This window comes from Oryctolagus cuniculus, chromosome X (genome assembly GCF_964237555.1).
Source record: "Oryctolagus cuniculus chromosome X, mOryCun1.1, whole genome shotgun sequence".
In the NCBI taxonomy this organism is placed as follows: Eukaryota; Metazoa; Chordata; class Mammalia; order Lagomorpha; family Leporidae; genus Oryctolagus; species Oryctolagus cuniculus.
The window spans coordinates 86,405,422-86,428,322 of record NC_091453.1 but is presented as its reverse complement, the minus strand read 5'-3'; the positions used below and the strand labels follow the sequence as shown (position 1 = coordinate 86,428,322).

At 48.0% G+C, this 22,901-nt stretch overlaps 1 protein-coding gene and 1 long non-coding RNA gene across 3 annotated transcripts in view; one reads left to right on the top strand and one right to left on the bottom strand.

The window, feature by feature from the left end:
* Nucleotides 1-21: 21 nt before the first annotated feature.
* Nucleotides 22-3,829, bottom strand: RIPPLY1 (ripply transcriptional repressor 1). Its single transcript, XM_070067480.1, has 5 exons — nucleotides 3,598-3,829; nucleotides 2,968-3,099; nucleotides 2,006-2,075; nucleotides 1,332-1,396; nucleotides 22-836 (listed from the first exon to the last, which is right to left on the bottom strand). Coding segments are annotated over exons 1-5 (525 nt in total). The 5' UTR covers nucleotides 3,600-3,829; the 3' UTR covers nucleotides 22-580.
* CLDN2 (claudin 2) overlaps nucleotides 466-22,901 on the top strand; it is a 40,894-nt gene continuing 18,458 nt past the window's right edge. The window contains exons 1-3 of one of the 2 annotated variants that reach the window (XR_007912067.2): nucleotides 466-575; nucleotides 950-1,025; nucleotides 10,156-10,279. This is a non-coding gene — a long non-coding RNA (claudin 2). Of the gene's footprint in view, nucleotides 576-949; nucleotides 1,026-10,155; nucleotides 10,280-22,901 lie in introns of those variants that run through there. The other variant, XR_007912063.2, reaches the window with a different exon arrangement.

The window sequence follows — 22,901 nt, the reverse complement described above, 5'->3', positions numbered from 1 at the left end:
TCAGTTAAGAAATCAGCATAGTTCCAAGAAAAAGGCAAACATCATCCAGTTTATTTTTCTCCTGATTCATCTCATGCCAACACGTACACTTCAGTGGATAGTGGGCAACACTGGGGGAGGGGATTTTCAGAGCTAATGACTCTCTAAACATCCCCTTTCCTTTGGGAAAAACCCATCAGAAAGGCACCCCAACCTCGCTTGGATCTGGTATTTGTATCCCTGCAGGTGAAGCCAGATCAGGCTTTCTGAGAAGGAGATGGAACTCCACGGCCTACCTAGGAGAGCTAGGGAGTGAAAAGGGCCGTGAGCAGTGACTGCTCCCCTCTCTGAGGGCACACCCTGTCCTACCGCTCTTCCTGGGGAGGCAGGAAGCCGGCCTTCCTCTCCCAAGAGCTCCTGGGGCCCTCCCACTGTCAACACAATAGCAGCCCAGACAAGCAGATGCCAAAGGCATCTGGGCTCACAGACCCGTTGGGTGAAAGAGCCAGAAAGCTGTGACAGGAGACTTGCGACTCACTGGTGCACAGGGAAGCTTGCCAGGCATACGAAACCCCAATCAGACGCTGACTGGCAAGGTGTGTCAGTTTGGACAGGTCAGGGGCGGGGAAGCTGTGGCCCTGTGTGGTGAAGACCCTGGTACCCTCACACACCCCTCTGGCCCCTTTTGCTCAGCCTCCTCTTTCTCTTCTTTGTCGTCTTCATCCTCCTCCTCCTCTTCCTCTTCACTGTCTGAGTCCTCATACAGGTTGATGGTTGCCTGGACAGGGAAGTGCTGCAGTAATATCTCCCCAGCACTGTACAGGTAGTCAAAGGAGCGAGATTTAGGCCAGTAGAGCCTGTGGACAGAGAAGACATGTGGTTCCTAGCTTAGTGTTGGTGCACATAGAGGGGTCAGTGTAGCCAAGAAAGAAACTAGCTCCTAAACCCCTTCTCTTACTTGCCATCGTAGGGTCCAAGGGGAAGAGAGAAGGGGAGCTGTGTAACAGAACCTTGTGAAATGTTCCAAAATGGCCCCAGAAAAGAAGGTAAGTCCCTGGTGGGCCTATAGCACTGATTCCACTCCCCCACCCCAGGAGGCTGCTAGCCAAGAATTCCCCAGGGTCTACCTTATTCTACTCAGGGTCCCTTCACTAACCTGCCCATCATGGTTCATTCTCAGAGACCACTGACAATTGGCCAAGTCCCTGAAGGTCTCTAGGGTTCAATTTCGTCATCTGTGAGGGCACGATCATAGCAGAACCTCCCCCACTCCTGCTTCGTGGGACTTTTGTGGGAGATTTAAAGAGCTCACAGATCTATGTCAAGCTCTGAGTTTGTTGTCGGTCACTTACCTGACCGGGTGATGGAACCCAGAGTCAGCCTTGGTGACCTCAGCAGCTGTTGCCCCATCAGCAGCCTGTCCAAAGCAAAGTTAGCATGTGGCCCCAAGTAGATGGCCAGATAACTGCTTCCTCTGCAGCAGAGGCCGGAAACCCACAGGCAAGATGATCTAGAAGAGACCTTAGACATCTCTGGGGTCCAGCTGCCCCCATCCCTTCCCACAATATGGGGTCTGTCTTGGTTCTGGTTGAAAAAGAAGTGAACAGAGTCCTGGGGATCGTTTGTTTTCCTGCCCCTGTTCCAACACCTGTTTGGAGGCTGTCCAGGGGACAGAGTTCCACTGAAGCAGCAAAGATTGAGGGAGACAGGATGGGGGAACCCGGGCCTGGTGCCAGGAGACCGGCTCTGAGCACTGACTCTCGCACACACTGGCTGGGGGGGCCTGCTCCAATCCCTCCCCCACTCTGGGCCTCTATCTCCTCCATTTGCCACAGACACCTCAGGCCTGCTCTCCTGCCCGAGCTGTCATGGGAATCAAAACGTTCACAAAGCGGTGAGGCTGCTTCGCCAGACCCGCAGCTTGGGCGGTACCCAGGTGAGGGGCTCTCTGGGAAGGGACCTGGCCCGTGTGAATGCATGCAGCTGCACATGCCTGTGAACGCACGTCCCAGAGGTTCAAACTCACCAACTCCACTGGCGGCGGCCTTGCGGGTTCATCTGTGGAGGACAGCCAAGGTCTCCAAAGACAATCTCCTCTAGGGCAAAGAGGAGAGATAAGGCAGCGGAAGAAGGACTGCCATGAGGACTCCCTGAGATAACCAGAGAGGCTTCCAAAGAGCTTGGCACAGGTGCCATCTGCTCCAGGAGGCCTTTGCTAAAGCCCCTGAGCTGGGGCCAGCAGATGCCCCTCCTCTCTGTTTCCACAATGTTATTAATGCTCTTATTACGCTGTTTTGTGATTGTCTATTTGGGCTCTAAGCTCAATGACACTTTGATCATATCTGAATCGCCAGTGCCTAGCACAATGCCTGGTACACAGTAGGTGTTTCAGCAAATGTTTGTTGAAGGTTAAACCTTTGGAGGAGTGGATGAGAGGTGGGTGGAACACCCTTGCCTCCTACCTGCTGTTCCACAAAATAGAGCTCAAGGCCTAGCATCTTCCAGGGCTGGGGAAAGGAATCTGCTGCTTCCTCGCTGGACTTTCAGAGGTAGGACAAAAGCAAATGGGACTCTGGCGGTGGCGTGGTTAGGAAAGAGTGTCCCAATGTCCTCTTTAGACTTTGACCCTCTTTCCCATATCTCCCCTCCGAAATCTAGGTGGTGTTAAGCCCAGCTTTTTCTGGCAATCTCACCTGTGCCCCTCAATGCACTCCACAATCTGGACCATGCAGGCTTGGCTCCTTGGCCTTCAGCTTCAGCAACATCCGCTACCCCCATTGCCCTCCTGCTACCCAGAGGGATTAGCGAGGTGAAGACCCGGATGAAATATAGCTGCTGCGGCCACGGAGTAAAGACTGTGAGGCCCCTGCCTCTCCCTTTCACAGAGAACAGGGACACTTCCGATCCCTCATCCTCCCCCTCCCCACCGTCTCAGCAATCCCCCTAATCCTGGGTTCCTAATCCTGCCAAAGGGCAAGTCCCACTTACCTTTCACTCTCGTGTACTTGTCCAGAGGAAGAAAGGAGTGAGGGGCTTAACGGGCCAGGGAAGGCCAGGGGGGCTCGGGCTAATGCTGGAGCTGGGACAGGGGCGGCAGCAGCCGGAACGGAGGGGTCCATCCTTAGGGCAGCAAGGCCAAGCAGGCTGTGGGCTGTCCCAGTTCTCAGAACCCCCTGTACTCTTTTGGCCTCTCCTGCGAGACCCTTTTATAAGCCCGGGCCTGCACTCATAAATTATTCTGTGAGTGCAGGGGTTGGGGGAGTGGGAAGGGGGGGGGGCGACTATTTAGGGAAGGGGCTCCAGGAGGGAGAGCTGGGTTCCTGGGTGTGAAATCTCTCCCAGTTGAATAAACAAGGTGCCGGTGGGGGGTGAAGAGTTAGCTTTACTTCCAAATCAGAAAGGAAAACACAGAAGGGACAAATTGCACACCATTTGTGTGAATTCCCCAGGCTACTGCAAAGCCCAAGGGGGAAGGAGTGGTGGTGGTGGTGGGGGGCTCATCAGCACCGAAATCACCGAGAGCTGTCAGAAGCAGGGGGTTAGAGAGAGGCAAGGCCTTCGCAAAGGTTCCCGGGGAGAAGAGAAGGTTGACCTCTCTAAGGAGACTGGGGAACTCACATGGGATTCCAGCTCAGATCCCGAATGGATTTGCCAGAGCCGGGGTGCTTGGGGAGAGGCAGCGTCCTTCCTGGCGCTAAAATGCTGATGGACCATCCCAGGCCTCTGTTCCTTCCTGTGTGAGATGAGGGGGCTGATCCAGGGGTCCCAGAAGGGCACCACCAGCCTGAACACTCTGTGACAGGGCCTGGGTAATGGATATTGACCTCAGGCAAGCCCAGAGACTGGAGTGCAGGTCTTGGCCTTGGCCTTGCCCAACTTTCTGGGCCCTTGCCAACAAGTTTCCAGTTACAACTGCTGGCAAGCACCTTATGCTTTAGAGGTCTTGAAAATATTCCTCCTGACCTCAGTGCCCAGCACCAGCACAGATTTAGCTGCTTGGGTGTTCATCCCAGCCTGGTTTGTAATTGTCAAAAATTAGAAACAACCTCAATGTCCAATAATAGGAATCCAGTCGCGTGAATTAGGATAAATCCTTGCAACCAAATATGAAGCAGGCACTCCCCAGAAGATTCTAGGAAGTACAACTAGACACAAAGTGCAAAAAACAATCAGATGCTAAACTCCTCTGACTGATGTGATTCAAGGCCTCCCTTTTGCTCTGTTCGCCCAGACCCCAGCACCACCCCACTGCAGATTCCAGCTTCACTGTACTCTTTACAGCAAAGAAAAACTGGGAAAGCAAAGTAAATGCCTCACTTGGAAAAGCTACTTAAATTGATAATTGAACAACAGTTACGCCATTTCACGTTGAAATTGGCACAGGATAAGAACAAGGGGGAAATTAATATGCTGAAAGAGTGAAAAAGGTAAGCCTCTAGAACATTGCTTAGGGGATGATCACATTTTGGCAAGAAAAAAAGCATAGAGTATCCAGTAGGCAGAGGACGAAGGACTGGGTAGAAGGAAGTGTGATACAGGTGTCAGGGCAGGGAGTGAGTAGGGGAAGATTGTCACTTTCTTCTGTATGCTTTCCTGATGTTTCTAAAAAGTTGCACAATGAACTGATATTATTTTGGGAATAAAATGTCAAGACATATAAAGAAAGAAAAAGAAGCAAAGAAATGCTTATTGGTGGGGGAGAGAACAGTCTCAGGAAATGACAGCCTTTTCCAAGTATCTGAGGATTAGACTGCAGTGACATTAGACGTGGTCTGTGTGACTTCAAAAGGCACGCAGAGGCCCATGGGTAGAAGCTACAGCAAGACACATTTTGGCTCAATCAAAGGAAATTTTCTAATAGCTCAGCCACCAGCTAACTCAAGGCCCTGGCACTGTAGAGGCCCTCAATAAACAGAGATCAAATGAATCCAGTGGAATGTGCTGCCTTGGCCTGGGGTGAGCTCTTTGTCCCTGAATTTTCTAACTGCAGCCTGGATCCTGGAATCCTAAAGAAGGAAATCTTAGGGGCGAGAGGACCTCTGGGGAGCTCAAATTTCTATCTGTCTCTGAGCATTCTTACTGAATTTACCACCAGAAGATGGGGACTTGCTTATGTACTGCATCACTGGCTAAAATGAGAAGTGGGGCTGAATGAGCCAAGCTGGGGGGATTGGGCCACAAGGGGAAGCAAAAGACCCCTTGTCACACTCTAGGATATTTGTTATCCCTATGTGGCCTCTGAAAATACATGTGGATGCAGAGAAAGGGAAAAGAGAGGCACATAGCCCCTTTTTAAAAAGATTGATTTATTTATTTGAGAGGCAGAGTTTGAGAGAGAGAGAGACAGAGAGACAGAGAGAGAGGTCTTCCATCTGCTGGTTCACTCCCCAGATGGTCACAATGGCCAGAGCTGCACTGATCCGAAGCCAGGAGCCAGGAGCTTCTCCCAGATCACTCACGTGGGGGCAGGGGCACAAGGACTTGGGCCATCTTCCACTGCTATCTCAGGCTATTAGCAGGGAGCTGGATTGAAGCAGCCGAGACTTGAACCAGCGACCATGTGGGATGCTGGTGCTGCAGGCAGAGGTTTAGCACACTACACCACAGCACCAGCCTCTGCAGACAGCCCTTTGAGCCCAAGCAGACTCAGTTGTGCCACCATCATTGCGCCCTCCCACCTTGAACTTGTGTTCTTTCAGCCACTGTTCATAGTTCACAGGTCCTGTCGCCGTAGCTCCATGTTCTCCCCACTGCTCCATCTTGCTACCCTCTAAGAATTGCCTCGGTCTCACTCAGTGCATGGAGCTGAAGCCACTGGCCCCATCCCTTGTTGGCCTTTCCCCAGCCAGTAAGAATCGTGTTGCTGGGCAAAGCAGGAGCCCGGGTGTTCCCCTCTACACTTAGCACAGAAGCAAGGGAGGTCAGCAGGAGAGCAGGAAAGCTGTGCATTGGCCAAGAAGGAGAACACCTGTCCGAGCAACTGAGATCTCTTGTCTGTTTCCCCTAATCCCACAGTGCTTCTTGGTTGGCTCAGTGATTGCTTTGCCAGAGCTTTCTGAGAGGCCAGGCTGCCTCCTCTGGGCTGGACATCGTGCTGGCCTCTGCCTAGGAAGAGGACGACCTGGGCAGAGCAAAGCACTGAGGACCCAGCACCGGAGCCGGTACGTGCAAGAGGAAGGCAGATGCAGTCAGCCCCGGTTGGGCCCAGTCCTCCTCAGTCCTCCCTGACAATGTTGCTGTGTGAAGTCTCCGGCTCCAGCCTCCACATTTCCCTGGGCTGCTTTCCAAACTCCCTTCAGTTCCCTACCATGGCCCTGCCCCGCCCCTCGCCCTGCTCAGAACAACCTCTCCTCTTACTTCCCTGAGAAAACAGAGGCCTTCAAGCGTGAATTACCTCAGTGCCCTGCCTGCCCCCCCCAGAACTGCCTGCCTCTCCAACTTCCTTCCCCTCCGTCCCTCCCTCCCCAGAGGACAAGGTGCCCCTTTCGTTAAAGGCTAATCCCTCTGCCTGGGCCTTGGCGTCATCCACCTTCCTCCTCCAGGCCCTTCCTCCAGAAGTTAGACTCTTCTTCAGGAGCGCTCAACCTCTCTATACTAGCCCTTTCCCTTTGGATTATAATTTTTTTTTTTTGACAGGCAGAGTGGACAGTGAGAGAGAGAGAGAGAAAGGTCTTCCTTTTGCCGTTGGTTCACCCTCCAATGGCCGCCGCAGGAGCCAGGTGCTTCTCCTGGTCTCCCATGGGGTGCAGGGCCCAAGCACCTGGGCCATCCTCCACTGCACTCCCTGGCCACAGCAGAGAGCTGGCCTGGAAGAGGGGCAACCGGGACAGAATCCAGCGCCCCGACCGGGACTAGAACCTGGTGTGCCGGCGCCGCAAGGCGGAGGATTAGCTTAGTGAGCCACGGCGCCGGCCTGGATTATAATTTTATAATCATAAAATTATCTGTAATCCCCCCCAAACAAGCACCCTCCTTCCAAAAGCTTTCTCTTCCCCTCTGTCTCTTTCTTTCTTTCCTCTCTCTTTTCTTTCCTTCACCTTCAAGTCGCTTAAAAGTAGTCTTTACTAGGGCTGACGCTGTGGTGTAGCAGGTAAAGCCATGGCCTGCAGTGCCGGCATCCCATATGGGCGCCAGTTCGAGTCCCGGCTGCTCCACTTCTGATTCAGTTCTCTGCTATGGCCTGGGAAAGCAGTAGAAGATGGCTCAAATCCTTGGGTACCTGTACCTGCATGGGAGACCCGGAAGAAGCTCCTGGTTCCTGGTTCCTGGCTTCGGATCAGTGTAGCACCAGCCATTGTGGCCAATTGGGGAGTGAACTAGCAGATGGAAGACTTCTCTCTGCCTCTCCTCTCTCTGTGTAACTCTTTCAAATAAATAAATAAATCTTTATTTAAAAAAAAAAACTAGTCTCTACTCCATATATCCACTCCTCTGAGCTTTCCATCCACATCTCAACCAACTGTACTTCGGCCCCAGCCCCATCACTCTGGTGAAAAGACACTGCCAGAGCTCACCAATGACCTCATCATTGCCAAATCTGATGACCTCTCTGAACTCCGGGTGGCAAAAGGCACGGTTGGCCAAGTGCTCATTTTGGCTTCCAGGTTCACTCCCTCCTGATTTTTTTTTAAGATTTATTTATTTGAAAGTCAGAGTTATACAGAGAGAAGGAGAAGTAGAGACAGAGAGAGTGGTCTTCCATCTGCTGGCTCACTCCCCAATTTGCCACAATGGCTGGAACTGCGCTGATCTGAAGCCAGGAGCCAGGGGTTTCTTCTGGGTCTCCCACGTGGGTGCAGGGGCCCAAGGACTTGGGCCATCTTCCACTGCTTTCCCAGGCCACAGCAGAGAGCTGGATCAGAAGTGGAGCAGCCAGGTCTTGAACCAATGCCCATTTGGGATGCCGGCGCTTCAGGCCAGGGCGTTAACCCGCTGCACCACAGCGCTGGCTTCCCCTCCTGATTCTTCTCCCACCTCTGGAGCCATCCCTTTACAATCTATTCTGCCACTCTCTCTTGCTCTGCTCATTCTTCATATTGGTGATTTCTCAAATTACAGTCCATAGGTTCAGCTTGTACTGTAAGGTTTTCAATGGAGCACAGCAAAACCGGGCGAGTTTTTCCATCATCTAAATGTGCTCAGTTCTAACCAACTGTCCCTTCCTTCTGACACTATGCCTTTCCTATTTTGATGCTTCTTTTTCTAAACAGTGGGTGATGGTGGATGTGAATTTAATGGAAAAACAAAATGTAGTTTCCTTATGTGGGTAGCACATTAGTGAACGAATGAAAGTTGTATTTCCAGCCTGAAATTTTACTATAGGCTATCTCAAGTTCATTCCAAATCAGAATTGTCGTTCTCCCCAAACCTGCTCTTACCTGCCTCAGCAGGCAGCATCATATTGACCCAGTCAGCGCAGCTAACCCCTCAGCCGCTGGGCCTTGTTCATGCTACTCCCCACTCCGGCACTCACCATGCCCCTGGTTCTGTCTTCAGCCATGGCCCTTTCTCACCTGGATGTCTGAAGCAGCTGCCCTAGAGGGTCCTCTGTCCTTGACTTGGTCTTTCCAAGCCATTCTACAGGTGCCCCAGGGTCTTCCTTGGCTTAAAACTTTCCAGTGATTCCAAAGTGCTTTGTGTGGCAGGTGCCTCTGAGACTCCCCCAACTCTGTTTCCATCCTGTAACAAGACATTCACTTGTAATACGTGAGGATTTAGGGCCTCTGAAGGTCTTAATATCACCCCAAATAGAGTCCATCACAGAGCAGGGACTCACGGTCATTTCTCAAACTGAGTTACAACCAAAGGCAGTGCTTACAACCAATTTAGTAGGTGGAAACCAGCATTTATAACAACATAAACAGCAGCTGTAAGAGTGAATCATGTGCAGTAAGGATACATATTATTCTGTGAAACTTTTAGTCATATGAATTATGTCTGTGTATAAAGATATGCAAATGCATGTACTGGATCATGCTTTAAAATGTATTCCCATAGGTCCCAGGCAAAACATTTGATCATACTAAGGGGGTTAGGGCGGATGTTGTCCTGTGATTCGTTTGGTCTGTGCTGTTCATGTCCTGTTCCTTTGCTCTCAGAGTGGTCCAGCTCAACCTCCCCTTCCTCCCCTTCCTCCAGGTTTCAGCAGACAGGGAGAAGGGGGAAATGTAACCCTGGCAGCGAGAACTGGCACAGGGGTGGATAATAAGAGTAGAGAACATTTGTTAAACATTTATGTGCCAGGCATTGTTCTAAGCAGTTTGTGTGGATTGATTTAAGTCTCACAAACAACCCTGTGAGAAAGATACTATTAAAAGCTTCATTTGTCAATGAGATTAAAGAACTTGTCCAAGGTCACAGAGCTAAAAGTCACAAGGCTGGGACTGGAACTCAATCTCTGTGCTCTTAACCATTGCACTATGGCCTGCCTTGTCCTGCAAATGGGGGCCAGAGAAGGGGCGGCCGTTGAGGGAAGGGTGAGAGTCAAGGCCAACAGGCAACTGTTGGAGAGGGCCTTGAATTCCAGGTTGGAAGCCACAGTAGCAGGTTCTGCAGAGACTGTGGGGTCCTGGGGAGGAAGGCTCAATGGCCTGTAAGGGTGCCATGTGGAGACAGGGGCCGCTCAGAGAGAGGAGGAAAGGAGACATTTCTCCTCCCCACCCAAGCCCGGCCCCAAAGCCAAAATAGCAAATGGTGCCTGAGGCCTCTGTCCTCAAGTCCAAATGTTCCAAATGTGCCCAGTCCTGGACCCAGCCCCTTGGGTTCCCGGGACAGGGAGTCCCCTCTGGAGAACAGTTTGTTGCCAGCCCAGCTCTCGTCCTGCGCCCTCTGCCTCTTGGCCCACCATTTGAGCGTGGGCTGTGGCCCATGTGGTGCGGGCTCCCTCGGCAGAGCCTCTCGCAGCTCCCCATTTGCTCTTCATTTGGACTGCAGAGGCCTAGGAAAACAAACCAGCGGAGGGAGGCCATGGGCAGCAGGCAGGGGGCTCAGAAAGGTCACTCCCAGCCGGTTCCTTCCCTCTGCTGTCCAGTCCGTCCAGCTGCAGCCCTGGCTTCTCTGGCCGGCCTCTGCAGCCCCTCTTTCTCCAAGACAGCCTCCTTTCTGAGCCTGGCCCGAGCTCTTGGGAGGATGGCAGCATGCGCAATTCTCAGTAATGTGGTCTTTTGTCTTTTTTAGCCTTGGTATCCTGTGATCCTGGCTCAGGAAGTGACAGAGCCTGGTAACCAGTGGCACATGCCTTCCTGGGAGGGGCATCCTGACAAACTAACAACAACAATAAAAATGGTTCATATTTATTGAATTCTTATGGTGCCAGGTACTATCCTATTTCCTATTTCAATTACTCCTCACAAGATCCCTATGAGGTAGGCACCAGTATTGCTCCTAGGTGGGGATGATCAGGACACTGAGGCACAGAGAAATTAAGTGCTCTCTCCAGGATCAGAGAACTTATAGATTGGCTTGGCCGCCCCATTAGCTTTATCATATAAAGCCCATATTTCTGCAGTAGACCTACAAGTGGAAAAAAACTGGGTTCTACAGTTAGGCTTGGGTGTGTGGGCTAACGATGGTCTCTACTTTACAGGGTTGTAACAAAGACTGGGTAAAAGAGCATATAGATTTTGCTTAAAGCCATCCGTGTATTTAGCACTCAGTATATGTTGGCTGTAATCATTATAGCAATGATTCCCTTTCGCCCTCTCCATCACCGAGTGTACAGACGTACTTCAAACAGTTCACTTAAGTTGAATTAAAAGATAAGTTTACTTTGGTGCCAAAAATTTGAAATCCATGTGTATGTACTGAGGTTATTCAGGACATAGGTTTTGGAAGCAGGCCTAGGTTACAAGGCCTCTAGCTGGTGGTTTACCCTTTAGGTGACCGTGAGTAAGTTCATCAATCTCTCTGAACCTCAGCTTCCTGCGGATGAAAACAATAGTACCATTGTCATCGAGTGAGGATGAAATGAAATACTGGAGGTAAACTGGTGCTCATTTTTAATAGAGGTGAAGAGCTCACTCCCCCCACACACACATGCCTTCCCCCCCCCCAAAGATTCATTAATTCATTTGAAAGGCAGACCCACAGAGAGGCAGAGAGAGAGAGAGAGAGAGAGAGAGAAGTCTTCCATCCACTGGTTCACTCCCCAAATTGCCACAAGGGCTGGAGCTGAAGAGATCTGAAGACAGGAGCCAGGAGCTTCCTCCAGATCTCCTATGTGGGTGCAGGGGCCCAAGCACTTGGGCCACCCTCTACTGTTTTCCCAGGCCATAACAGAGAGCCAGATAGGAAGTGAAGCAGCCAAGACTTGAAATGGCCCCCATATGGGATGCTGGCACTGCAGGCAGCAGCTTTGCCTGCTACACCACAGCAACAGTCCCTGGTGTGTTCACTGTTTTGGTCCCACACATGTTCAGTGTTTTCTGCATCCTGGGCTGGGTTTGGCTTCCTTAAACATAGCTTCCATCCTGCTCACACAGCTGCCTTGGCAACTAATGGCTGACGAGAGTAAGTCAGGCAGTCACACATGTTCCCTCTGCCTTCAGCCTCACCTTTGACCCTACCCAGTTTCCTCTCGTCCCTTGCAGCAGGCTTGTCACCACAGTGTCCTTGCATACAATCATTCCACCCCTGCCGAAGTCTGCAATGCCTTCTTTCTTCCCATAGCATGCATTTGACTTCTCCCTTCCATGTCTTCCTGGAACCCCCTCTTACTTCCAGGAGTCTCCAGGCCATGCTAAAAGCTGCCTCTCACCAGAGGCCTCTCATCTGAGCTCCTATCTCAAGTAGGGATGCTAGCCTGCTCTTCAGTCACTTTTCCAGATGAGAAGCAAACCTCTCTAAACATGGAGCTGCTGCTCAGTCTAGCCTACACCCTCCCATCAGCCCCTGGCACAGGTCTGAGTACACAGCAGGCACTCATTGCATGTGAACAGAATGATGTTTGACACTGGGCACTTGGTCTGAGGAAGCCAACAAATTTAGTTTAGCAGCGCCATGGGGCTCCAGAGTTGAATGGCAAACAGCCATGATGGGTGTGAGGGCCAGAATGGGATTCTTTGTTGGCAGTTTTGGCTTGTAAGACAGAGCATCCCAGTGCCTCTTGCAGAGCAGGTTTGAAGGAACAGAGACGTGTCCTCGGGGGTTGTCCAGGGCCTAGAAGGAATATAATCCAGTACTTACAGCCCTTCAAACCTCTTCCAAACCCGTTTTACCACCAAACGCACCTTCTCCTCTGCCTGGAAAATTCTGTTTAAATGAAGAAAGTCAGGAGATCACCTGTAACCTATTTTTCCTCAGCTTTACAGACTTGAATTTCAACCTTCTTGTTCGTCGTGTGCTATGTCTGAAAAACATCCTGAAGATGTCTTTGAACTCTCCCAGTAAAATATTTACATGCAAAGTAGTTCCTCTTCCAAATCACCATGTCCTTCCTCCCTTTGCTCATCCCAGCCTACGAGCCCCAGAGTGATGAAAACCGCCCGCCTTTGTTGGGGGAGTGGAGAGTGAGGAGGGGCCGGGCATTTGGTACAGCAGTTAAGAGCCAGGTTGCAATGCTGTCATCCCATATCGGAGTGCCTGGGCTTGTGTGCTGGCTCTGCTCTGACTCTGTTTCCTGAAAATGGTCATCCTGGAGGCAGCAGCGATGGGTCCAGCACTTGTGTCCGTGCCACCTGCATGGGAGACCTGGATTGAGTTCTTAGCTCCTGGCATCAGTCTGGCCCAGCCCTAGCTATCAGGGGCATTTGGACAAGTGAACCAGTAGATGGGAAATCCCCACCCCTTACAAATAAAATAAATACATAAAATGAAAATAAAATAAAATCACCTGCAAAAAAAAAAAAAAAAGACAGAGCATCCCACTTCTTAGGCTGGGGGAAAATTTCGAGGGCAGCTGTTGACTTGGCTGGGGCAGCCCAGGAACCAAGGCAGGTCTGGTGTAAGCAGGGGCACAGCAGAGGTCCTGGGGGAAAGGAACATAGCACTTGTCTCCTGTTCATCCTCAGTTGCCTCCTGTATTGATGAGATTAACGATTCATCTCCAGGGACTGGCTCTGTGGCGCACTGGGTTAAGCATATGTGTGCTGGTTCGAGTCCCAACTGCTTCGCTTCCGATCCAGCTCCCTGCTATGGCCTGGGAAACAGTGCAAGATGGTCCAAGTGCTTGGGAGATTCAGATGAAGCTCTTGGCTCTTGGTTTCAGCCTTACCCAGCTCTAGCTGTTGTGGCCATTTGGGGAGTGAACCAGTGGATGGAAGATCTCTCTCTCTCTCTCTCTCCTTTCTCTCTGTAATTCTGACTTTCAAATAAATAAATCAGTCTTTCTTTTTATTAGACAGGTAGAGTTATAGACAGTGAGAGAGAGAGAGACAGAGAGAAAGGTCTTCCTTCCGTTGGTTCACCCCTCAAATGACCGCTACGGCCTGCACACTGCGCCGATCTGAACCCAGGAGCCAGGTGCTTCCTCCCGGTCTCCCATGCGGGTGTAGGGACCCAAGCACTTGGGCCATCCTCTGCTGCCCTCCCGGGCCACAGCAGAGAGCAGGACTAGAAGAGGAGCAACTGGAACTAGTACCCAGCGCCCCAACCGGGACTAGAACCTGGGGTGCCGGTGCCACAGGCAGAGGATTAGCCATGTGAGCCACGGCACCGGCCAAATAAATCAATCTTTTAAAAAAAGATTCATCTCCAGGGCAGGCATATGGTGCAGTTGTTAAGATGCCACTTGGGATGCCAATATTTCATACCAGAGTATCTGGATTCCAGTCCTCACCCCACTTCTGGCCCAACTTCCTGGTATTGTGCACCCTGGAAGGCAATAAGTGTTGGCGTAATTACTTGGGCCCCTGCCACCCAGGTGGGAGAATCATACAGAATTCCAGGCTGGCCCAGCCCTGGCTGTTGCAGCCATTTGGGGAGTGAGCCAGTAGATGGAATCTGTCTCTCTCTCTCTCTCTCCCTCTATCTGTCATTGTTCTGCTTTTCAAGTAAATATTTAAAAAAAATTAGAAAGCAACCTCCCCAATTAAAAAAAAAATTATCTCCACCTTCCTCAGCCTCAGTCTAGACCAGCAAAGTGTTGTCCGAACACCCTGCAGGGACCCCTAGCTCTTTTCATGATAATACCAAGACATTAATTGCTAATTTCACTGGGTTGACATTTGCACCTGAAGAAGCAAAAGCAATGGTGGCTAAAAGTGCCAGCGCCTCGTATTATTCTTCATCACCAATGTGGTCTGGGTCGAAAACATGGTCAATCTCACTTAAGAATGTCTTGATGAAACAGAAAAAAAATATTACTTTATACTCTTTATCAGCTGTTTGAATATGTATTTTGAATAATATACAGGACAAAATAAGAAAGATCTATGAAGTACTTCTGCATCCTGAAGAAGAAAGGTTTGCATGAAGAAAAGCACTTGTATAATTGAATTACAGGCTAAACTAGCTGATGTTTCTTAGAACATTTTCTTTTGTTTTTACTTGAAAGGACTGATAGACAAACTATGGTTATTCAGATTTGAGTATTTGGCCAGCATTTTGTTGAAAATAAAATGATTCTGCCACCTCAAGTGCAACAGATAATACTTATTGTCAATGATAAAACTTAAAGCACAATTTTAAAAACCTGTGTCTACCTCTGTGACCTTCACTTTCCCTAATCCTCTAAAAACCTTTCTGATAAGATTAGTAGTGATATTCATGAATGTGATTTTTATATTGCATAATCACACAATTGGAAGATCTGCATATCAAGGTGTAGTGGTGGATACTTTCCAAATGACTTATGCACAATGTTACAAAATCATGTATGGATAATAGAGTCATTCAAAGAGCAAGATAGACCAGTGGATTTTTAACGTAATAGAGTACAAAAGGTTCACTGATGTGGTTTTACTTTCAACACAGCAAATCAACACTCAGAAACTGCCACTTGTAAAGTTTACGTATGATTATCATGAACCCCTACGCAACTTATTAGTTTCCTATTGCTGATTGCTGCTATAACAAATTACCACAAACTTAACAACTTAATACCATACTCATGTGTTATCTCACAGAATTGTGAGTCAGAAGTCCAGATGTATGAGCCTGTGTTTTCTGCTTAGCATCTCACAAGGCCAAAGTCAAGTTGTCAGGAGGGCTGGGCTCTTATCTGGAAGCTCTGAGGGAAAATTCCTCTTGCAAGCTTACGCAGGTGTTAGCAGAATCCAGTTCCTTCAGACGGTGGGTCTAAGGTCCCCATTGCCTCACTGGCTGTCGCCAAAAATCCCCCTCTGCTCCTAGATACTACCCACATGCCTTACCTGGCCCTGTCCATTTGCAATCCATCAATGGCGCAAGTACTTCTCACACTTGAAATCTCTCCGGCTCTGCGGTTTCTTCTCGTAAAACCCTCATTTAAAAGGTGCCTGTGATTAGATTAGGTCCACCTGGGCAACTTCCCGTTTCCATATAACGCAATCATGGGAGCGATAAACGGGAAGGGGTTTTGTACACAGCTGAGGGTCATTTGGGGTTCAGTCTTCAAATTCTGCCTTGAGAAGACTATCGAATACTCACTTCTCTAAACTACCTATCTTTGTTTTTTTTTTATTTTTTATTTTTATTTTTTATCTTTTATTTAATGAATATAAATTTCCAAAGTACGACTCATGTGTTACAATGGCTTCCCCCCCCCATACCGTCCCTCCCACCCACAACCCTCCCCTTTCCCACTCCCTCTCCCCTTTCATTCACATCAAGATTCATTTTCGATTATCTTAATATACAGAAGATCAGCTTAGTATACCTTAAGTAAGTATTTCAACAGTCTAAACTACCTATCTTTGTGATGCAGGATTTTCTTCATATACTTCAACAAAGACAACATAGTGCAATGACTTGAATGCAAGAGTCGATGTGAGAACACAGCTGCCTTTTATTCAGCCAGATATTAAAGACATTTGCAAAAATTTTAACACAATGCCACCTTTTCTTCTTCTTTTAAATTTTTTACATTGTTAAATGGATACACACACACACATACATATGGATACAGGGTGAAATTGAATACATGTATAAAATTTGTAATTATCAAAGCAGAGTACTATGCCACTTTTCTTGCTAGCTTTTGTTTTGCAAAATACAGATGATTTTCAGAAATACATGTTATGTATTTTATCATATAGTGCCTTTATAATTGTGATTTTAAGTTAATAAATGGATAGCTTAAAAATGCATCAGGGTTACTTCATAATATGTTAAATATTAATAGATACAGCCCCCCCAATTAAAGCCCTTTGGAGGCTTTAATTGTTCAATATCTTTATTCATTTAAAAACTTACACACATATCTTTTTAATATTCTGTGGGGCAAATGTGAAATGATGCATAAAATTCATTCTTTTGGGGGTACAGCTCCATGAATTTTGATAAATGAATAGCTGCAATCATCAGAGTTCCAACACCCAAAATAATTCCTTTTTTTAAAAAAAGTTCATTTAAGGTATACATACTTCATGCATTTCATATATACAAATTTAGGAACATAGTGATTTTTCCCACCCTACCCTCTCTCCTACCCGCACTCCCATCCTTCTTCCTCTTCTCTCTCCTATTCTCACTCTTTAGTTTTACAAAGATCCATTTTCAGTTTCCTTTATACTCATAAGATTAACCCTACAGAAAGTAAAGCTTAACAAATAGAGAAAAAAATCACTGTTCCCCAACAGTAGAGACAAGTGCTATAAACAATCATTGAATCTCAAAATGTCAATTTCACTCTAATACATTACATTTTAGATACCCCATTAGTCACCATAGATCAAGGAAAAATATGTTGTTTGTCTTTTTGGGACTGGCTAATTTCATTAAGTAAATGGTTTCCAGTTCCTTCCATTTTGTTGCAAAAAACAGGATTTCATTCCTTTTTACCACTGAGTAGTATTCCATAGTGCATGTATGTCATAATTTCTTTACCCAGTCATCAGTTGATGGGCATCTGGTTTGATTCCATATGTTAGCTATTGTGAATTGAGCTGCAATGAACATGGGGGTACAGATAATTCTTTCATATGCTGATTTCATTTTGTTTGGGTAAATTCCCAGGAGTGGGATGGCTAGGTCATATGTTAGATCTATTTTCAGATATCTGAGGAATCTCTATACTGTCTTCCACAATGACTATACCAGTTTGTATTCCCACCAAAAGTGAATTAGGGTACCTTTTTCCCCACATCCTTACCAGCATTTATTGTTGGTTGATTTCTGTATGACAGCCATTCTAACTGGAGTGAGATGAAACCTCACTGTGATTTTGATTTGCATTTTCCTGATGGCTAGTGACAAAATAATTCCTTTGTGTCACATCACTGTAGTCAACCTCTTCCTCCACCCTGAAAACCACTAATTTGTTCTCCATTCCTATAGTTTTGTCATTTCAAGGATGTCATATAAATGGAGTCATAGTATAAGCAGCCTTTTAACTAGCTTATTGCATTCAGCATAATACATGTGAGCTTCATTGAAGTGGTGTATAGTAATAGAACATTCCTTTCTATGGCGGAGTAGTAATCCACTGATACATTTGTACAGATGTATCACAGTTTACCCATTTCACTAGATGAAAGTCTTTTGAGTTATTTGCTAAATAATTTTTAAAAGTACAAAATGGTTCTGAAATCCATTAACAGGTTATTAAATTCCCAGATCCCTGCCACCCCCTTCCTTTCCTTCTCCCTCTCTCTCTGCTTTTGAATTTCATGGACTAGTGCAATTTCAGAATTAAAAGGGGGGAGGCAGGCATTGTGGTGCACTGGGTTAAGCCACCCTGTGGGATGCCTACATTCCATATCAGAGTGCTAGTTCAAGTCCTGGCTACTCTACTTTCCAATGCAGCCCCCTGATCATGTTTCTGGAAAGCAGCAGACAGTGGTCTAAATATTTGAGTTCCTTCTACCCACATGGGAGACCCAGATAGAGTTCCTGGCTCCTGACTTTTGCCTGTTCCAGTCCTCACTATTGTGGCCATTTGGGGAGTAAATCAGCAGAAGGAAGATCTGTCATTCTGCCTTTCAAATAAATAAAATATTTTTAAAATGAGATGGAATTGACACGTGGTTGTCAAACTTCTTTAACCACTTATTTATTTTTATTTGAAAGAGAGAGATGCGGAGATCTCCCATCTGCTGGCTCATTCCCCAGATGCCTGCAACAGCCAGGGTGGTGGTAGGCCAAAGCTGAGAACCTGGAAATCAATCCAGGTCTCCCGTGTGAGTAGCAGAGACACAACTACTTGAGCCATCATCTGCTGCTTTCATCACGTACATTAGCAGGAAGCTGGATCGGCAGCAGGGGAGCTGGGATACAAATCAGAAATTCCAATATGGGATGCCGGTATCCCAAGTGGCATCTTACCTGCTGTGCCCAACACCAGTCTCAGCAGTCATACTTTTAATTTTGTAATTAGGATCATTAAACATACTACCACCTCTTACTTTACAAAAGAAACTTTAATACAATTCAAAGAATAAGCTTAGAATTACAGAGGGTCCTTTAAATTGAACAAGCTTTAGATAATTCTAAAAAATCTTGCTATGTTGGCCTTAGTTTCTTCCTAGTGGTCGTCTCTTCACCATGCCCCTGCTCCATACCCCTCCTCCTAGTTCTTCTTATCCATTTCCTTTCAAATTTTATTTTCTCTTTGTTCGCATATGTATTTCTTTGACCCTTCCTTGCCTCCCCTCTGGAGTCCTTCCCTCCCTGAGCACTCTCCTGTTTGACTTCTCACCGCATTCTTCTTCTCAGCCCAGTGCCATCAATTCTCTGGCGCTCCTACGCTATGCTAATCACTCTGCTGCACTCTAATAGAGATATTAAAACCGCAGATGAAAGCCAAGCTCTCAGGCATTCACAGACCCAGACCGGTGGCAAAGAAGAAACAGTCACCACAAGCGGGATGATCGGTCAGGGAATGACAAGGCTGACAAGGTGCTTCAAGAGCACACAAGGATAGCCAACTCAATGATAGGGAACCAAAGCCAGCTGAAGGTGAGGCGGGGGCAGGGCCTGCAAAGCCTTCCAGGCAGAAGGAATTGGATTGTTACAGGCCTAGAGCTGAGGGAGCGCCGTAGTTTTTGAGAAAGTGAAAGGGAGCCAGTGGAGACTGAAGTGAGTGCGGAGGAGAGTAGCACGCGATCACTTTGGAGAGCTGGGTGAGGAACAGATCATGTAGAGCTACTTCGGAGAGCAGACCATAGAAAACCCAGAGTAAAAGCAGAGAAAGCAGGAGGATATTGCAGTACTCAGCCAGGTAAGAGATGGCGGTGATGGAGGCTGAAGTAGGAGCCAGTGGATGGCTCAACGAGTTGTATTTTGGAAGTAAAATGGAAAGCGCTCACTGGTCAAGGGAGATGGGGCATAGGGGATCAGAGGAGGAGAAAAGAGTGCCATTGCGCTGACTCTGAGGCTCCTGGCTTGAATAGTTGGCTTTCTCAAACCGAGAAGACTGAGGGAGGATTGGTTCTAGTTCAAAGGGGAACAAAGGGTACAATTTGGGACATGTTGCGTTTGACATGCCATTGAGCTATCTACGTGCGGATGCCGGGATACAGGGGTCTGAGAAGTCAAAGCTGAAAAATGGGCATCCAGAAGGCATCCAGTTCCATAGAGTAATCTAAACCATGGAGGGTAAATGCAGCACCCCAGAGTGGGAATGCCAAAGGGAAAGAGAGGAGGACCCAGGACAAGCTCCTGAAAAACACTCATTTCTAAACATATTTTGTAAATTTTTAACTGACACATAATGACTGTACATGCAAGTACTTATGAGATACAGTATGCCATCTGGATGTGAGCAGACAATGTGTGATGATTAGATCAGGGTCATTGGCTTAGCCATCGTGTCAAACATTTATCATTTCTTTGTGTTGCGAACCTTCAAAATCCTCCCTACTAGCTATTTTGAAATATGCAATCAATTGTCATCAAATGCAGTCACTTTACTGGGCTATACAATATTAGAAGGCATTGCTTCTATCCAGTTGCTGCCTTGTACCTGTTAACTAGCCTTTCTCCATTTTTCTCTCTGCTCTCTACCTCTGGTAACCATTATTCTACTTTCTGCCTCTGAAAAATACTCATGTTTAAGGCTCTGGCAGAGGAGAAGGAGCTGATGAAGAAATAGCTCGGACAGGAGAACTTGGGGAGCATTGGACCATAGAGGCCAAAGACAGAAAGCATTCCAAGAAGGGCAAAGTTGGGGCTGGCACTGTGGCATGGCGGGTAAAGCTACTGCCTGTGATGCCAGCATCCATTATGGGCACTAGTTCGAGTCCTGACTGCTCCACTTCTGATCCAGCTCCCTGTTCATGTGCCTGGGAAAGCAGTGGAGGATAAACCAAGTACTTGGGCCCCTGTACCTACGTGGGAGAACTGAAAGAAGCTTCTGGTTCCTGGCTTCAGCCTGGCCCGGTCCTGGCCATTGGGGCTATTTGGGGAGTGAACCAGAAGATGGAAGATCTGTCTCCTCCCCCCATAATTCTTCCTTTCAAATAAATAAATATTTTTTAAAAGAAGTTATAGAGGTCAGGGAAGTTAAGGACTGAGAAGTGGCACTGGATTTGATGACATGGAGTCACTGCGATCGTGACTAAAACTTGTTGGTTTGGTAGCATACTGTGACTAAAATGTCTCCAAGCCTGTCTGCCTAGACACTAACTGCTTCTCCTAGAGCCTGCTCCTCCCTGCCCCTTTCCTCTGCAGCCTCTTTCTCCTTCCAGACTCTCTCCACAGCACCCCCTCCTCCCACTCCTTCCAGATCTTGCTTTATACAGACCTTGCTTATCTCTGGATTTTCTGCCTCTTCTGCTGTCTCCCCTCACCTACCTCTCCCCAGACCCTCGTGTAGCTCCCTTTATTCTCCCCACACTCACTCCTCTCCTTAAGCAAACACTGCTTTTCCCAGACTGCTGTGCTCTCCTCTCTCCTTTCAGACCCCACCTCTGGAGGCTGTCTGGAGCTCAGCAGGAGTTTTAGCACATGACTACTAAGGAGCCTCCCAGGCTCAAGACTAAGGAGTCAGGGACTCTGGCATGATGCCACCAGGATCTGACAGTGCTGACCTGTAGGAAACAGAGTGTTAGAACCCAGTCCTTGAATGCTTGCCAACCTGGTAACCACATCCTGCCAACACAATGCTCTCATCCGCCCTGGCACCTACCCCTCATATTTTGCCTTTTCCTCTCCTCAACAGCACAGAGTCACTGTGAACTGATAAGGTGCCCTCTGCTACAAATCCTAACATCTTGCATTCAGCCAGAGTTTTCCACTTGTCAAAATACTTTTGCATTCATTGGCCCAGCCCTGAAGGGAAGTCAGCTGAGTGAAGCCGAGAGCACGAAGATGGAGAGACTTACCCAAGGTCACGTAGTTGGTTAGAAGATTAGCCCAGTGGCCCTTCTACCCTTTCAGCCTTGCTTGTTTTCATGCCCAAAGACTCCCCAGACATGACCTGGTTGCCTAACAGCACCCCAAACTAATTGGAGGCATTGCTGTAGAACTCCCAAAACTGGGTCCGCTTCCCCGACGCACAGAGCGAGGAGCCAGGCAGCTATCCCTTAACTCCTGGGGCTCCGTGAGGAGTTAGAGGGGAAGAGTCTTATAGGTTGGAATTCGGGTTCCGAGATGCACGTTCAGCTTGTGTTCAAGTTCCTGGTTGGCCAGTGGTGCTCTTGAGCTTGTTTTGATTGGTTGGTGATGCTCTTTAGGGAATTTATGATGGCCGGGTGGGCTCCAGTTGGTTTGAGGGTAGGGGATTACATGCAAGTGGTAGTCACCTTCTGCTCCAGACCTAGAATCCCTGTAAACAAACTCCAGAAAACACTGGCCAACAAGGTTTTATCTATTGGAGAAGCGAATGACTTCTTGAGTGCAGTGATTAGAATTTCATAGAGCCAGTTGTACCACGCCCTCGATTCAATGGATTCCTTTTGGACTCAGGGAGTGAGAGAAGAGGCTGGGTCCTCTTGTATATTAGAGGGGTTTGAGCTGAACCTCGGGTCTCAGTGCCTTGTTCCCACCTGCTGAGAGAAAGCACTTTGGAGAGACTCCGGTGTTCAGGAGCATTGCTAGAGGCTGAGTACCACCCTTACATTATAGGGGTTCACTCTCAGCCTCCCCCTTTCTTGTTACTTTTCAACCCTGAGGGAATAGGGATGATGAATGCTCTGGCTACTTCATGTTGTTTATGGGGTGAAGGTCAGTGTTTTCAGAATTAGAGGAGAGGAGGTTGTTAAGAAACATCCTATAGGCTGGCGCCATGGCATAGTAAGCTAAGCCTCCACCTGCAGTGCCAGCATCCCATATGCATGCTAGTTCGTGTCCCAGCTGCTCCACTTCCAATCCAGCTCTCTACTGTGGCCTGGAAAAGCAGTAGAAGATGGCCCAAGTGCTTGGGCCCCTGCACCCGCGTGGGAGACCCAGAAGAAGCTCATGGCTCCTGGCTTCGGATCAGCCCAGCTCCAGCCATTGTGGCCATTTGGGGAGTGAGCCAGCGGATGGAAGACCTTTTTCTCTGTCTCTCCCTCTCTCTGTCTATAACTCTACCTCTCAGATAATAAAAAGAAACATCCTAGCCCTGGGTTAAGCTGTGGAGATCCTCTGCATCACCATAGCATTTGGCCCAGCCAATCTTTGTGCAAACTTTATCTTGCAGATATATCACCATTTCACAGCAGCAGTAAAGGCAACCGCATCCTCACATTCCTATAACTGTAAGGAAAGCCAGAGAAAGTAGTAATTTTTCCCCACCAGAAAACATTCAGTCCTGATCGAGGACTAGAACCCTGGTTAAGGCTTAACTTGTGGTGAATCATAGTATTACCCTGGGTGTGTGGCACTGTCGTTTTCATTCCCTTAATAAGCAAGTCATACTCTCCAGT